General features: G+C 52.6%; 7 protein-coding genes across 7 annotated transcripts, besides 2 other annotated features; all 7 read left to right on the forward strand.

The window, feature by feature from the left end:
• The first annotated feature begins 658 nt into the window (after positions 1-658).
• Positions 659-1,232: a repeat region.
• A 595-nt stretch (positions 1,233-1,827) lies between these two features.
• LPMP_320570 (hypothetical protein) lies at positions 1,828-2,979 on the forward strand (the record flags this gene model as incomplete). Its single annotated transcript, XM_010703442.1, has 1 exon — positions 1,828-2,979. One exon carries the CDS (start codon positions 1,828-1,830, stop codon positions 2,977-2,979), a length of 1,152 nt encoding a protein of 383 aa, XP_010701744.1.
• Positions 2,980-3,450: 471 nt separating this feature from the next.
• Positions 3,451-3,756, forward strand: LPMP_320580 (hypothetical protein; the record flags this gene model as incomplete). Its single annotated transcript, XM_010703443.1, has 1 exon — positions 3,451-3,756. The coding sequence occupies one exon, from the start codon at positions 3,451-3,453 to the stop codon at positions 3,754-3,756; it is 306 nt and encodes a 101-aa protein (XP_010701745.1).
• Positions 3,757-4,231: 475 nt separating this feature from the next.
• Positions 4,232-4,852, forward strand: LPMP_320590 (replication termination factor, putative; the record flags this gene model as incomplete). Its single annotated transcript, XM_010703444.1, has 1 exon — positions 4,232-4,852. The coding sequence occupies one exon, from the start codon at positions 4,232-4,234 to the stop codon at positions 4,850-4,852; it is 621 nt and encodes a 206-aa protein (XP_010701746.1).
• Positions 4,853-5,093: 241 nt separating this feature from the next.
• Positions 5,094-6,001: a repeat region.
• Positions 6,002-6,936: 935 nt separating this feature from the next.
• LPMP_320600 (hypothetical protein) lies at positions 6,937-7,278 on the forward strand (the record flags this gene model as incomplete). Its single annotated transcript, XM_010703445.1, has 1 exon — positions 6,937-7,278. One exon carries the CDS (start codon positions 6,937-6,939, stop codon positions 7,276-7,278), a length of 342 nt encoding a protein of 113 aa, XP_010701747.1.
• A 975-nt stretch (positions 7,279-8,253) lies between these two features.
• LPMP_320610 (hypothetical protein) lies at positions 8,254-8,787 on the forward strand (the record flags this gene model as incomplete). Its single annotated transcript, XM_010703446.1, has 1 exon — positions 8,254-8,787. One exon carries the CDS (start codon positions 8,254-8,256, stop codon positions 8,785-8,787), a length of 534 nt encoding a protein of 177 aa, XP_010701748.1.
• A 1,909-nt stretch (positions 8,788-10,696) lies between these two features.
• Positions 10,697-12,451, forward strand: LPMP_320620 (ATP-dependent RNA helicase-like protein, putative; the record flags this gene model as incomplete). Its single annotated transcript, XM_010703447.1, has 1 exon — positions 10,697-12,451. The coding sequence occupies one exon, from the start codon at positions 10,697-10,699 to the stop codon at positions 12,449-12,451; it is 1,755 nt and encodes a 584-aa protein (XP_010701749.1).
• A 985-nt stretch (positions 12,452-13,436) lies between these two features.
• Positions 13,437-15,176, forward strand: LPMP_320630 (hypothetical protein; the record flags this gene model as incomplete). Its single annotated transcript, XM_010703448.1, has 1 exon — positions 13,437-15,176. The coding sequence occupies one exon, from the start codon at positions 13,437-13,439 to the stop codon at positions 15,174-15,176; it is 1,740 nt and encodes a 579-aa protein (XP_010701750.1).
• Positions 15,177-16,095: the final 919 nt, after the last annotated feature.

Raw genomic sequence — 16,095 nt, forward strand, 5'->3', positions numbered from 1 at the left:
GCTGGCGGCACGAGAACACAATATTTTTTTGCTTCAATACAAGCCACTAGCACCATGGGAGAGGCTTCAAGAAAGGTGATAACAAAGAAGGGTACGGAAAAAAATTCACAGGGATGGTTCGTCGATAGCACCAGAAAGAGAGAGCGTACTATGGAGCAATAATTTCTGTTCAAACTGATCATTGATTTCCTTAGAACAAGCGCATTTTGCATTGCGGGGTATGATTAATAATCCTGTTTCCCCAACAAAAGGTAGCGTGCTTCTGCGCGCTGCATTAGAAATAACTGCCGCGATTCATTGCAGAATGCCCTATGCGGAGCTACAGTGTCATATAGTCATCTCTTCGTGATGCACGGACAATATTTTACGCGAAATGAGGTGGAGAAACTCTTTCTCTCATCTGGCTTTGCGCAGAAAATAAAGTGACGTGAATGCCCAGCACTTCTTTCACCTGAGAAAAAACTATTCGTACCCCGTCCACGGGCAAATACTTGCCAGCAGCTATAAATAAGGAGACATCCCGTTTTGTAAGAGTTACTAACAGCTTTTCCAAAGTCATCCCCTCAACTGCCGCTGCCTACACCATTCTCACCGTTGAGCTTCGAATTGTCCAACAGCCCTGCATTCCTGGCGCGCCAGCGTAACCTCTTACTCTGCAATGGCGAGGGACGGAAGCCCCAGCGCTGGCCCCAGTGTCGAGTGGGTCCCGCCTTCCTCCTCTCACTCTGCGGGGGGGGGGGTCAGACAGCCACCCCGCCCCCTTGCCGAACCGACCCTGGTGGCGACAAGGGCCAGGCACCTAGGACGTGGGGAGGGGAGCCCGAGCGCCGCATCGCATCCCATGCCGGCAGCCCGGTCGTGGATGGCGATGCGCCGGCGCGACCTGCGACCGTGAGGACGCTTGTGCCATCCGTGTGCTAGACAGAGTGCTAGCGCGACTCGAGCGGCACCCCGCACCCGGGGCTTCGCTGCCTGCTGGTGTGGGGAGCCTGAGCGTCACCCCGAGGGACGCGCCGCGGGGGCGGCCGGCATGGTGGGCGCGGCTGCGAGGCCACTTGTGGTGCGGGGTGTGTGGGTGGGCAGAGTATGAGCCTGAGGCCGTGCTCGGGTAGCTGGGTTGGCGCACTGCTGTACCGCGTGCATGCTGCTGCTTCGCAGCACGCGATGGGTCTGCAATGTGCTAAGTGGAATTTGGCTCAAGTTTTATAGAAGAATGGATGCGTTTGTGAAAAGAGTATTCCTCACATTTTATTGCTCTTCTGGTATCCTTGAAGTCTGAAACACAACACGGTGAGAGAAAGGATGTAATGCAGTTGGGTTTGAGAGACTCAAAGACTTTTGTAGCTTAAAGATATGTGGGATCCTTGCGATCCAAAGCCTACCCGCGAAAAAATGCACATCGCAGGTGAAGGGATTTCAATACAGTGATATGTTATCGTCTCGCTGTTTTCAAGTCGACCTCATAACTGGAGAATCAGCAGAAGCTATTTTGTCCTTAATTACATGTGATGACCTTGGTGTAGAAGCGCCAGACGAAAAAAAAAAATAGAAATTGAAGTGGATTCTGGAAAATCTGTTATCTTTTCTGATTTCCAAATACCACCCGTACCATCTTGGTGCTTCAGGATCAATCCCGAAAAAATATTGGAAAGACGCTCTTTTCTACCATATTGAGGTGTCTAACGACAGGTTTTCCTCATGGCGCGACACTCCTTTTAAAGTATCTTTCCTCTTTGTTTTTTTTTAATTTCAGCACCTTTTAAATGTTTCTTTTCCATGCCATTACACATGCACGCTGATTGGTTTCTCTAGTTTCTTTTCCGCAACATGAGTGCCTCTGGTACCACTACATTGAAAGGGCAGAGTGACCTGCGATATGCACGGACCGTCTCATTTCATCCGGAGTCGTCTTTTCATGAGCAGCACAATGCTGCGTCGCAGCGATTATTCCACACGAGTGAGCCAGGCTGGGAATCACGAGAAAGCAACTCGGGATATGCAGCACAGGACGACGGGGACACTGCTAACGAGGGTATCCACAGAGGCTACTACGAGCGCCTTCAGAGGTTTTACAAGAAGTACAATCCTCAAAAGCTCTGCAATGTGGAGAAGTTATTATGCGAGTGTCGAGGTGAAGAGGAGCAGCTATTTGCCATATTGGTGGGAAAATATGGGCCAGAGCCGGAGGATGAGAGTACTACGTTGTGCGCGGATTCGGTGTTCTCTAGCGAGGGCGATTCTGTGATGCATTACTCGGGAAAGCGTTGTCAATTTCCGAAAAAAGTGATGCCAGAGGAGGGAAATACTGACTGTGAAACACCCTACTGGGCAGGAGCTTCTTCTCTGATCGGTGATCGTGATTTGCTTGCCCTTCTTAGCAATTTGGAGACCTCGAACGTGGAGCTGCAAAAGTGTTACATGGGTGTTTTCGGACAGCATCCAGGAGACTGTTGGAACGGAATGGTTTACATTACACGAGCGGAGGGCATTGCATCCGTTGATACTCCGTTTCTCGGACACTCTTGGGTTGGGACACTTGGCAGCGGTAAGGTCCTCGTTCACGAGAGCAAAAAATTTCACCGTACAACACTTTACTGCACAGAGGAATGTCAGAAGAGAGGCAACCATGAGCGATGGCGGCTCTCTGTCTATCGCGGTGACCTTAATTACTTGATTTTGCTGCGCACCGTGTGGGATCCTGTGGTTGTGCCCGAGCCCCTGCCCTTGAATCGGTCTAATCATTCGGAGCGTGAGCTGCACTCTTCTTTTGACGCGTTTCCTACGAGGCTTTCCAGTATGAGCTCAGTAGATTCCGATAGCAGCAGTAGTCGACAACCACTTCAGCCCCAGCAACAACAGCAGCGTTTCATGACTCTGGATTCCGTTCAGTTTACGAAACTTCTCGAGGAAGTAGAATCACGTATTATGAGACACCTTGAGGTATTAGAAAGTCGAATATCTCGTCTTGAAAATATGTGACTGTAGTGCTCCATGTGTCACCTGCTGCTTTCTTCATTTTTTTCTTTTCGTGTCTCTTTGTGGAGAGAGCTAATGGTAATTCTTCTTTACTATTGTTGTTCCTCTCCGTATTGTTGGATCTTTATTTACGAAGCCGAGAAAAAAGGACGAAACACGGACTTTAACTGTATATTGCCTTTCGTTTCTAGTCGTGCGATTTTTGCAATACCACCTTTTTGATAGTGAGGTCAGATGGGGCCATTCGTCGTTCTTATCTGACTATTGCAAAAAGATTTACCACACCAAACAAACACTCTGCTCTCTGGCTCGATTTGTGATACTTCGAATTATATTGCTTTATCCTCCACACTATTATATTGTCCGATACTCATACATACATTCTAGAGCTTCAAATGCTCAAAGCTACAAGACGAAAGAGCTCTTTTATTGTACAGTGTCTTAACTATTTGCGTTTCATTGTTGCGCGCAAAGATGAAGATTACGATCACGACAAAGATGGTAGGTTTGTCAGTGTTTGATAGCACGACCGAGTACGACACAAATGATCAACTGTATGCTGTTGTTGATCGAATAAAACGGCACCACGGGTTGACTGTTTCAAATATTCGGCTGTGGAAGTCGAAAGTGGAGCCGACAACAATTCTACGCGATCCTCTGCAACCTCTGTCTAGCATTTTCGGTGGTGAAGAACAAAACAGTGAGCACTCTGTACAACACTGCATATACTACGATTTTAGCCCTCAAGAAAGCAAGTGCGCTATTCTAAATGAAAAGTAACATCCCGATCTCTTCGAGTTGCTCATTTTGTTTTTAGCGTATTTCAGTATTTCCGAATATCTGCTCGTTCATGCGGGCACGTTACTGCTTGTACAATGTGTGTGTTACTGCGCTTGTAGGTTTTGTCCTTCTCTCACTTTACGTAGTTTTTCTCTATAAGTAAGCTGTCAAATTGAAGAGCATTGGTACTATCAATCTACAGTACTTTTATGGAGGCGACTATTCGCACATTCTTTGTTTTTTTTCCCGTGTAGCGGGAAGAGCAAAGTGGTGATTATTCAAAGCATTCTGGCGTGCCAATATTACTCTGGTGTGTGTGTCCCTTGTTATGACCCTCTACTTTCTTGTTTACTTTGTCCTACAAGAAAAAAATACTGCTTCTATTGCTCTTTACTTGCGCATTGAGGCTCAACGTGCAAATCTGAAGGTATACTAATAATCTACAAAGGCACGGTGCTACACCCACTTCTAGTTGATGGGTGGCGATGGACAGGCGCTGGCGAACAAGCGTTCGCTGCTTCAGAAGTCAAGAGTGTATGTCACTACAACCGACTTAGAGTCTGGACAAGCAAAGGAGAAAACATCGCATAAGTCACGAACGGTGGAGCGGTGGAGCCACTGCGCCTTCTCTCTGCAACCGCTAGAAGCACCGGCAGTGTTTGACGCAGCTGGTAATGTGTTTTCAAAGCAGAGTGTTATTAACTATCTGCTCGATCGGAAGGAGCGTAGTGATGCCGCAGTGCGAGAGAAGGAAGAGACGTTTTCTATAAAGAAGCTGGCCGATGTGAAAGAGATTTCGAATAAAGGAGAAAGGGATGGAAGCTTTTGCTGCCCTATTACAGGTTACTCCACATTGTCAGGGGTGCACTCCTTTGTCGGTTTCTGGGGATGCGGGCACGTTGTGTCTGCCTCGACATGCAGCAAATCGGACGATTTGAAGTCACAGGTCGACGTTGAATGCCCTTTTTGCGGTCTTCAATCGTTTTATGTCCGTCTTGTTTGCAACGATACAGAAGTCGCGGAGGGTCAACAGAAGTTTCTGCGGCATTACTTGAAGAGACTCCGAAAGCGTCTGCGGGATGCTGACGCGGAATAGGTAGAGATAGCGACTGAGGTGATGAGGTGTCTGTGAAAAGTATCATGTGCTACTCTATTTGTTTTCCTACGTCACCATAGGAAAAATAGAGAAGCAGAAGGAAAACACTCACTGACATTATTCAAAGTTCACAAAAACTGCTATGTACAACGATTTATCTTGAACTTCGATTTCATAGTCACATACTGTGTTTATATCGCCGTCAATAATGGGTGCAATACAACGTGTTGGGCCATCCAGTCTGGGGCTGCGAGACCGCTGCGTGCGCCTTGCATCTTCATTTGTCTGTGGTCTTTGCGCATTGGAGCACAGCTGCAAAGCTGACATGCCTGCAAGATTGCCATGGCCCGAGGAGTCGATACCAAGAGCACGGATTACGGACCTGGCCGCCCCTCTCAGACTCCAGGCCGACATCCCCCGAATCCTCGGTAGGTGATGCGACGCGGTGAGAGAGCAGCTGCGTGGCGGCCACCGCCCGACGCCAGGAGAACAAGGACGCTGAGCTCTCTGGGCGACCGGGGACCACGCTCCCCCAATCCCGCACGGGCACCGGGCCACACTTTGGATTCCTGCAGCGGCGGGTGACTGGGAGCGGCAGCGTGGAGTGCAGATGGTGCGGCGGCTGCGACCCGCTGGCATTGTGGTACTCCCCGCCGCGCCTGTTGTTACCATGAGGCCGCCCGGGCCGGCGCTGTGCCCGATATGCTACGCGAGCCTCGCGGGCTGCTCGAGGCTGAGAGCACACCTCGTTTCGCCCTGTGGCCGTGCGCGCAGTGATGTGGTTACGCGCATCCCGCTCGCGCTGCATGGACTTCCCCGCCGTGTGTACCCCGCCGCCCCCTATGGTGCCTCCGAGCAAGCTGTGTGCTCTTTGCGCGCATGCACATGCTTGCGCCCGGTGCCGCCACAGGCTCATGGCAGCGTCCCACCTGTCGAGGCACACGCGGGCAAGCCATCCAGAGACGCCCCCGTGACGTGGACGGAAATGGAAGAGGGAGCCAGCGTGCGCGTGTGTGCAGCGTGCGGCACCTCCCACGTCCGACCGGGTGGGCCGATGCGGTGCATGGCGCGGTTCGCCTCCAGAGGACTCCTCTAGGACAACCAGGATTTAGCTGTAGTGCAGCAGGGGCAGGTGAGCTGAGGTTGTGTTTTTTTTTTTATTATGACCTCGTGGTGAGCGGACACGTAGAATGCAACAATTTCTGGTTACGCGTTCGAAGATGACTCAAGTGGTTTACAAAGTGGTAAATATTGGTGGAGTTTATTTTTTTTTTGTTAGTTTTGTGTCATACCACACAACCATGAAGCACTCAAAGTGCTCTTTTGGACATTAGGGGATATGTGTGAAGTGGTTGCCTGTGTGTGTATTTTTTTGTGCTTGGTTGGACGTAGGCTTCATCAGTTTCCTCACCGCACGCTTGGCCCTCTGATCAAAATTTGCACGGTTGTGTATTTCACTGATTATCCGCGCTGCCGCAACGCTGCTGTCTTTTTTTTTTCCTGTTCTATGCGCGTGTTTTTGTGTATGAGGAAGGCGCCTGGTGCTGCTGCCCCGCACGTTTGGCTGTGCTGCTTTGGTGGAGTGAACGCGTTGCAGGGAGTGGGCATGGGCTTTCTTGCTGCATGCTTGGACGAGGTAAGAATCGGGCACCTAATCTTCGCTAATGATTGGTTGGCCACGTAGTCACGCGTCCCCCATGTTTTGATCCTGGCTGGTTTCTCAACTTTAGCTTTCTCTTACGTTCTCTTCCATCCTTACTTGTCCTGATTTCTGCTATTCGTTCCCCCCTGCGCTGATTATACGCCGGTGCTTGTGTTGGTCAACAGGGAGACGCAGAGGTAGAGTGAAATATATACCGATTTCTCAGAGCACAGCTAGGACCGCCTTTTTCCCTTGTTTTGCGCTCTTTCCGTCTGTTGACCTGTGACGGGGGAGACGAACTATGGTGTCTCTATCGACTGGTATCACACTGTGCGTAGTTGGAAAGGCTTTCAGTCAAGAAAGAGGGCGAACATAGCAACACCGCGCACACAAGTGCGCACATAGACGGCTCGCACCTCTCCCGCCTCCCTCGTTATTAAGGATGGGCAGAAAAGCAGCGTTTGATGACGTCTGCTCTAACGAGGCGAATGGGTGGACCACCTGCCTAGAGACCAACTTGGGTAGTAAGGATCTTCACAGGAAGTGCGACGTGCATCAGCAAACGTTCGACACATGCGTTGCGGAGTGGCGCGCAAAGGTTGGCAGTGCCGTTCAGGTTAAGGGTGAGAACGAAGGGGATCCGCCTTTCCAGTGTGCTACTATGTCCTGCCTGATTGGCGAGTGCTTGCGCAAGTACGACTACAATTTTGATCGGTGCAAGCCCCACACCCAGTTCTTCAAGTACTGCGTCAAGAGTTTTTACGGCAGGGACTATATTTCGTAAAGCGCTAGTGGGAAATGTGATGGGGACCGCGATGTGCGCTGACATGAGTAGGGGACGGAGGGTTCGCTGTCCCTTTCAGGGGGTTTCCCCTCTTCACCCTTCGCTGTCCCAGGCTTAGACTCTTCGCTTGCTGTGTTTTTCTCTCTTGCTGCTTACCGTGGTTCACTCTCCAGAGATGGAAGGGGTCGATGCCGTTGGTGTCCCTCCGACGCTTTTCGTGTGCCTCTCAGAATAGATTTGGTGCATTTGGTTGTATTTGCCGTTCTATAAAACAGTAACGAAATCCAACTGTGCAACACAGTGTCGAGGCAGAGTTTACATGGCGAGGCTCAATGGGATTGCGGTCCATGACGTTATTAAACGCACCACACAACTCACGACCCGCCTGAAGACACTGCCGTTGCTTTATTCGATTTCGTGTACAGAGCCGCTTAAGTGTACACTGTACATGACGGGCTGCGTTCTTTATTTCTCTCTTTGACTTTTCCATTTGCTCATACATGCACCCTCTCCGCTCAACGTAGACATATTGGCTCCCTCTTTCTCTCACCACTGTCTTTGGAGAAGAACACGAGTGCACCCCTGCTTGGTTTTGTTCTTCTGTCGAGTACGAACCTGCGAGCATGTGAGTGATTTCTGGAGTGCTGCCGTGCCGTCTAACGAGGATGTTGGCGAAGTCACTCCTTTGACGCCTTTCATTTCTCCTGTTGCTCCGCTGATTCCTTTTTTTTTTTTGAACTCTTCTCTCCCTGTGCGTCGAGTGTCGCTCATCGGGCGAGCGTAGGCGAAGTAGCGTGATCCCCTCTTCCCTTCTCCGCACACGCTTACCCATCCTTGGACTGCTTCTCATCACCAGCCTCGTCGCTATCTCCGTCTCTGTCACCTTTTGTTTTGCTTTAGCACCTTCTCCCACCACCCAACGTGCGCTGTGTGTGCGCATCTCCTCCTTCTTTTGTTCTGCTGACTTTAGGTGCGATGGATTTTCATGACAGCGCTAGCGCGTCGTCGCCAAACGCAGAGAATTCGTCTTTTTCCTGCTCATATGACGAGCTGCCGTCGCCGTACGGCTGCATCTCGCATTCGACGGAGGACACTGTCTTCATTAGCACGAACAAGTTGCTCTGGGTGAACTCCGGTGCGCAGCTCATCATAATCCTCGTTGGCCTGATCGATTTCTTCCTCGCCAACTTGTATTTCTTCATTAGGCGGCGGCGCAACGAGGAGCGACTGGAGCGTTCTCGTGCCTCCCGGCAGTCTTTGCGCGTGAACGAGGACGAGCATATGGGTGACTCACCTAGTACGGGCTTCTCCCGAAGTCAAGCGCTGCACCGTCGACTGAAACCTATCTCGGAGCTGAACGGGAGGTGCTGTGGCTGCGGGAGAATCGCTGACACGGTGCTGCTGCCTTGCAAGCATGCCGTGTGCTGCTACTCGTGCTCCGACCATGCCACTCACTGCCCCTTCTGCAAGGAAGCCTGCGAAGACCGCCAACGACTCTTTGCGGTGTAGGCAACACACAACATAAAGTGAAGGCGAGGCAGAGAGACAACATTCGCAGGGACACCCAACTCGTACAAACACAACAAATCAAAGGCATCGAACACAAGCAAGCACAGTCAAACACAGACCCACACATACATACAGCGGCTGTCCGGCATGTGTGTAGCTTGCGTCTCTCCACGGGCGAGACTGCGTTCCTGTCAAGCGGCTAAATGGTCTATCCGCTGCCTCATTCTTTACTTATATCTTGCATCTTTCGCTTACGACACGAGGACACCACAGAGGCTGAGTGTCGTTTGTGCGTTGCAAAGTACGACGATGAGACGCGGCAGCCGACCTTACCACGTTTTGTTGGGTTGAAAGCACAGCGATATGTCGCCGTGTGTGAAAGGAATGCACATACCCACACACATAAGTAACCAGCAAGGGGAAAGGAGGGGTAGCACGGATTAGACGTGACCTCCCCTTCTAGAGATTCTGCACGCATCTTCATCTCCGCGTTGCTGCTCATCTGATGTACAACGTGTTTTTCCTCTCCGCTTCCGCTCTGTATACTGCCGTCGTCTTGCAGAGGACGCTGCACACCGACAGCGGCTGAACCAGTAGACAACAAATGAACGAAGAGGGAAGGAGGGTTGTGTCTTTCCAAGCTTGATGTCCCTTGAAATTCACTGTTTCCAGAGGGGTAGGTGGTGCACGTGACAGCCACGTCGTCACGCCAGGCAAGCACCATCGTATGCAAATTCGTTTTGCTTGTCCGTATCTCCTGTGCTATCACTTTCTTCGTTTGCGCTTTTCAGCCTTCTTTCACCGATGCTAGTTTGGCCCTCGTTTGTACTGTAGCTTCTGCTCTCTGTGTTCGTACGTGTAGGTGTCTGTTTGTATCGGCGTGTGCGATGTGGTCCCCCCCTTTCTTGCTTTTCCCCTTTTCCTTTCTATTGGCTCATGTTGTGTCTGTCGAGTGCTTCGTGGACACACACACACACACATATATATATATATATATATATGCACGCAGCGATGCAATCAGGAGTGCGCGTGTATGCTTTGTTTGTCTGTCGTTTGTTTTGCTTGCCAAGTGTTTGCTTTCTGTGCCGGACGTACGTGATTTGTTTGTCGTTCTCTCTCTTTCCTTTTTTCCTTTGCTTGCGCGGTGTCTGTGCACATCTCTGTATACGTGTGCGTGTGTGTTGCCCGCACGTTCTTCTCCCTTCCCCTCAAAAGGGCGCACAGTACACTCAGCCAACCTACCAGCCAACGGTTACAGTGCCTCGCCATCAGCGCTTTCTCGTGCAGCTGTGCGGTACACTGCTACAGTGCAGAGGTGGTGGCTTCATCGTCACTCATTCATCACTAGCCTAGGCCCACTGCGAGCGAGGTGGAACGCTGAGGCATTTGCACTGATGCAACAACACATGCGCTGTTCCCAATGCCCTGCCTTTCTCCTATTTGGTATCCTCTCTCATGTCTTCCGACACTGAGAGATGCGAAGTGGACAGGATGGTGCAGAGGAGCACCTTCTCCGTCTCTGCTGTGGCTGTCGACGGTGCTTTCTCTACCTTAGCTTACATTTCTCTCCGCAGACCATCTATCTTTCCTTTTTCCTTAACGCCCTGCTGCCTTTCCCTGCCTTCACCCTTTCTCATTATTGTGCCTCCACCCCATATATACACACCCTCGCGGAATGTCGTACGGGGGTGCTTACTCGTCTCTCTTTTCCGTTTTCTTCTGCATTGGGTGCCAACGTGAAATACACCCATTCGGTACCCGACTGGACTTCCGCTTCCCTTCCACTTGTCTCCAAGTAGAGCGTAGTACGGACATCCAGACCTGTACCTTCAACTCATTCCTTCTCTATCCTTACCCCCCCCCCCCATACATACGCACGCTTGCAAGCACACGTTTGTGCGTCGAAAGGATGGATGCTTTTCGGTCGCTGACGATTGGAGCCAAGTTTAGTGCTGCCCGAAACGGCGAGGCGGCCAAACTGTTCCGCAACGCGGGCAAGGACAAGGGCAGCCGCGGACTTCCTGACGCTATCGGCGCTAATGGGGGGGTTGTCGTTGAGAGCGCATCGGACTTGGGCTGCAGCAGCCTATCAGTGCCGCCTCCCAGTGCGACACTGAACCTTTTCGGACACCCCACACGAAGTCTAGGTCATGCTAACGCGCACCTCGGTGAATCTGGAGGCTCGGACGCAGCCACTGCGAAGGGTACAGCCTCCGAGGACAAGCCGCTCAAAGCAATGACCTTCAAGAAGAAACGCAACATCTGGCACCGAAACGAGCTGCAGGTGACAGGTATGGACTTGCCGGCGCCGATCGAACACTTCTCCGACCTCGTTCGCCCACCGCTAAGCGTGCCGCGCAATATAGTGAACAACCTCTTCGCCCGCCAGCACAAAGTTCCTACCCCAATCCAGATGCAAGCAATTCCATCCCTCATCCACCACCGCGACGTACTCGCCTGCGCGCCAACCGGCTCCGGCAAGACGATTGCTTTTCTCACCCCTCTCTTTGCGCTGCTTAGGGCACCGGATGCAACCTGCGGTGTGCGTGCCCTCATTGTAACACCCACCGCCGAGCTTGCCCAGCAGATCGAGCGCGAGGCATTCTTCTTGACGAAGGGCCAGCGGTGGAGGTTTGTGCAGCATGGCCAGACGACCAAGAACAAGGACATTTTTATTGCCACGCCGGGCCGTATCGCATTGCTGCTGGAGCAGAAGCTGCTGGACCTGAGCAACGTGCAGTATCTCGTTTTTGACGAGGGCGATCGCTTGTGGGACAGCAGGACAGACTTTTTGATTGTGATTGACAAAATTCTCACTGCCTGCACTCGCACCGATAAGGTAGTTAGCCTGTTTACGGCCACGCTGAGCGAGAAGGTGGAGGCAGCTGCTCGCTCTGTCATGGGTACCGACCCGGTGCGCATCATTGTCCATGGTCGACGCTTCGCGAGCACGCACGTGAGGCAGCGATTGGTTTTCTGCGGCAATGAACTCGGCAAAGTCGTAGCGATGCGCAACCTTGTGCGTGAGGGCATCACGCCACCAGTGCTAGTGTTTGTGCAAAGCGTGGAGCGGTCCAAGGAGCTGTACGAGGAGATCCGGGCGCAGGGCTTGCACATGGCCATTATGCACGCCAAGATGACAGTGGAGCAACGCGAAGAGACGGTTCTGCAGTTCCGTCTTGGCAAGATCTGGGTCCTCGTGACGACGGAGCTGCTTGCACGCGGTATTGATTTCAAGAACGTCGGCACAGTCATCAACTTCGACTTTCCAGCAACTGTGGACTCGTACATCCACCGTGTGGGTCGCACGGGCCGCGCCGGGAAGGAAGGGACGGCGATCACTTTCTTTACGGAGGATGACAAGGAGCGACTTCCCCCGATCGCGAAAGTGATGCAGGATTCTGGGAACGCTGTGGAGGACTGGATACTGAACATAAAGGTGGATCGCAGCACCCGCCGCCGCCTCGAGCGTACAACGCCGCAGCGCACTATTGTCAGCACGCGGAAGCGCATGCTGGTGGCCCAGCAGCGAGTGCAGCGTCAGTACCGCCGCCTGGAGGAGGAGGAGGCTGAGAAAAAGGCAAAGAAGAGAGCCGCCAAGAAGGGCAAGGACCGCGTTGACTGCGACAGCGACGGCAGCAATGACAATGACGATGACGTATAGCACCTGTGCACAGCTGCATGTATTTGTATGTGTGCCAGTGTGCCACCGAGTCAGTTTTCGTTCACCTAGTCAGCTACACATGTTCTTGTCGTTCCGCCGACTCTACAATTCAACTAGGAGCAGTGACCCAACAGCGTTTAAATGGCAAGGTTGGTGGGCCGCTGTGAGGGGACTGCGGTCGCTTCGTAGCCCGCGTGTGGCAGTTCCTCCTCCCTTGCGGTTCATGTTGTCTGCCGTTAACCCAAGCTTCGTGTAACGTAAAGACCAGAAAAGCAAACTTAAGCTTAGAAGGTGCGACTGACTCAGCAAAAGCGAAAGGTGAGATATTTGACGTTGTCGAGTTGCAGAGGGCACGATCGAGCCTCTCTTCCAGTATGGCCTCTTTTCCTGAGAGAGAACGGCGACTGGAGGGGCAGCCTCATCACCTCGATTACCTCTTCTTTCTTTTCCATCACATGAGGTGCCTCGCTCTTCCCGCTTATATATATATATATATGTGTGTGTGTGTGTGTGTGTGTGTGAGGGTCATGTCTTCTCTCCTCTGCTGTGCCCACCCCTCGCGGGTCGATGTGCGCTACGTCATCGGCACGTTTTTCACCTTTACCACCATCACGTTTCGCGCATATGGCGGCTAGGCACGAGGTGGTTAATGATGAAGATGTGCACCGGGCCCCTCGTTCACGGCTTTGCCGCTAAACTTGCCTCCCCCCGCCTCTCCTTTCCCTCTAGCTTCGCTGTTGACATGTACGCTGAACCGAACGCCTACCCTTTTCTTCCTTCCTCATTGAAAGGTGAACTGGTGCGCCAGTGTGTCTGATACGTGTCTGTGTGTGTGCGTGTTAGTGGCCGAGCTGCCTACGTTCACGAACACATACAACCGAGGAGAGGGGCGTTTTCTGGGGTGCTCTAATGTTGTTTCGCTGCTCTCTGCTTCACTCCTCTTCCATTTTCCCCTTTTCATTCCTATTCGCCCATAGACGCCGTAATGCCGGAGGTGTCGGATGTGTGGTTGTTGGGGGTGGTGCTCACCGGTGAGACCACATTTTGGCTATGCGAGCCAACCCACCTGAAGCCGCTAGCAGAGGATTGGAAGGCGATCAACTGTCGATGGCTGTACCCCGTATTGGAGAACTTGAGCGAGTTCGCTGACGTGAGCGGCTTTGATAGCACGGATGTTGTGTACGAGGTGGACTGGGTAGGGACGTCGAAGGTGCTGCGACCCGCCACTCTGGCGTGGAACGTGCGAGGAAAGCGGCAGAAAATCGGCGACTCTACGTATGTCTTCGTTCCGGCCGAGGAGATCAAGCAACTCGAGGAGGCATTTAAGCGGTTCGTAAAACTAGAGGCGAAGATGAAGCCGCCACCGCCGCGTAGCGGCACGTCTGCACGCTCTGCTACTGAAGCTCCGGCGACTGTGGAGGAGAAGACCATGCTGACTCTCGACATCTCACCATCTTCGCCGGTGAGGGAGGAGGAGGGCAGGGGTGGCGGGCCGCTAGGTGCCGCTACCTCACTCCAACCCGCGCTGTCCTCGACCCTCATTGCAGGTGAGGCCACGTGTGAGAGGGTCGAAAAGGCAGAGGACGATATGAGCGCGTCGCACCAGGTAGATGACGAGGTGAGTACCATTTCTTCGTCTGCACCTCATCGCCGAGCCCCGCCGCGCCGCGGCGTCACACGTCGGTCATCATTTCCTTCTCACAAGCGACATACGCCGCACCGTGGCACTACCATTTACCAGGCCCCAGTGCATAGAAATCCTACCGGTGGTCACTGCAGCAGCGAAGCCTTTGGGTGGACCGAAATGTATGTTGTGCATCGCGGCAGCGTTGACTATCTCTGTCCGAAAGCAACGGGCAACACGTTTGGCTTCCGACTGGACCGTGTGATGCACGATGGGTTCCCAGTGTTTTTACTATTTTCTAGCTCCCATAACAACAGTGAGACCATCGACTCCAGCTCACGCGGCGTGTCGGTGTTTGAAAAGGCGCAACTAAGCGGCGAGGGAGGTGAGGGGGCGGTACGCAGTTCAGTGCTCGTGGTAACGCGTCTCAGCTCCAAGAAGCGTCAGCCTTACTACGACACCGACATTGGTCGCACCACCGCAGGAAGCCGCCGCCGCCGACGCTTCGACGACGACAGCACCTCTGAGGAGGACGAAGACGACGACGGTTTCTTTGACGACGATGACAAGAATGACTCGGAATCTGACGAGACAAATGAGGAGGAGGAGGAGCGTCGGGTTGGAACACAGGGATCGCATCGGCGAGCTGGAGATGAGGCAGCAAGTGCAGCAATACTTCCAGCTGCTACCGCTGCCAAGAAACTAAGGACAAAGACCGCTGACACCGCCAGCGAGAGCGCGGTGGCGCCATCGGCGGCGAGGAGGAAGGCGAAGGATGACGCTGCCGCTAAGGAGTCGCTTCAAGCAGTGAGCGTGAATTTCTGGACGGAACCGCAGCACGCGGTTCCAGCGCCTGGGCAACTGGCAAAGGAGTTCCCCTTCAAGTCGGGGGGCTCTGATACGCCGCATACGGTCGTGTTTAGCAACGGCATCTGTGTCACTTACACGGCATCTACCGCGGCGAAGCACGTGCCCCCGGAGAAGAAGCGAAAGACGGCCAAGCAGAGTGGTACGGCCTCCTCCTCAGAGGATATCGACTTGAGCATGCTCAACGAGCACATCTTGAACGCATTTGCGCAGGTGAAGAAGGACTGGGTGTAGGCAGGGGAGAGGGGACAGTCTCATTAATGTGCTCGGGTCTACTGGTGAGTATCTCTTTCATTCTTTGCGTGGCTCTTTACTCTTCTCGTCCCCTTACCTGACCATGAAATGGAGGGTGCTTCGTTACTTCACTGCTGGTGCTTTGTGCCGCTGCTATGGCCCGTTTGACTGTGTGTGTGTGTGTGTGTGCGTTTGTATGTGTGCTTGTGTGTGTGTATTACTGCCTCGTGTCTGTGATGGTGTGAGCTACAGCGACGTGTACGTGTATCCAGCATTGAAGGATGTGGAGCAATGTCCCATAGAGAGAAAAGACCATTACATCAACAGCAAAGCCGGCGGCGAATGCACACCCACTTACAGCGTAGTATCTTGCCACCGGTTCACTGGTAAGCTGAGCTAGAACGGATGAAGTGACAGAATGAGGCGTCATATGCGTCTGCGTGAAGCGTGTGGGAAGTGGCCATTGTGGTTCTCTCTTTTCTTGAAAAGGGGGGGCACTTTGTGATGACTCTTCTGCCTCTTACGAGCTGCTGCCCGGAAAGAGCCCAGCGCCAATTCCTCGTTATCTGCCTGCCGAGGTTCGGACGAACTGTCTTGGTCTGTCCCTCCTTTCAGGAAGATGTTGAGAGCAGGAGCGTAGGGGTGCACTGCACTCACGCGCCCGCATGGACCGAAAATTTTTTTTTCTCTTTTTTTTTAGGGGGAGGAGTATTCCCACTTTTCTCTTCCATTCAACACAGAAAATGCACCCGCTCAATGCTCCCCGCTCTCCACCGTTGCCGCAACCCTCCCCTACTTCCCACTTGTTGATGTGTCTTACTTGCCTACCGTGAAAAACTAAAACACGGTATCATCACTTTCAACCCGTCGCCTCTCTTTATCTTTTTTTGCTCATGACGGTGCAGCAACTGGGCGAGCT

The sequence above is a fragment of the Leishmania panamensis genome (genome assembly GCF_000755165.1).
Source record: "Leishmania panamensis strain MHOM/PA/94/PSC-1 chromosome 32 sequence".
NCBI lineage: Eukaryota > Euglenozoa > Kinetoplastea > Trypanosomatida > Trypanosomatidae > Leishmania > Leishmania panamensis.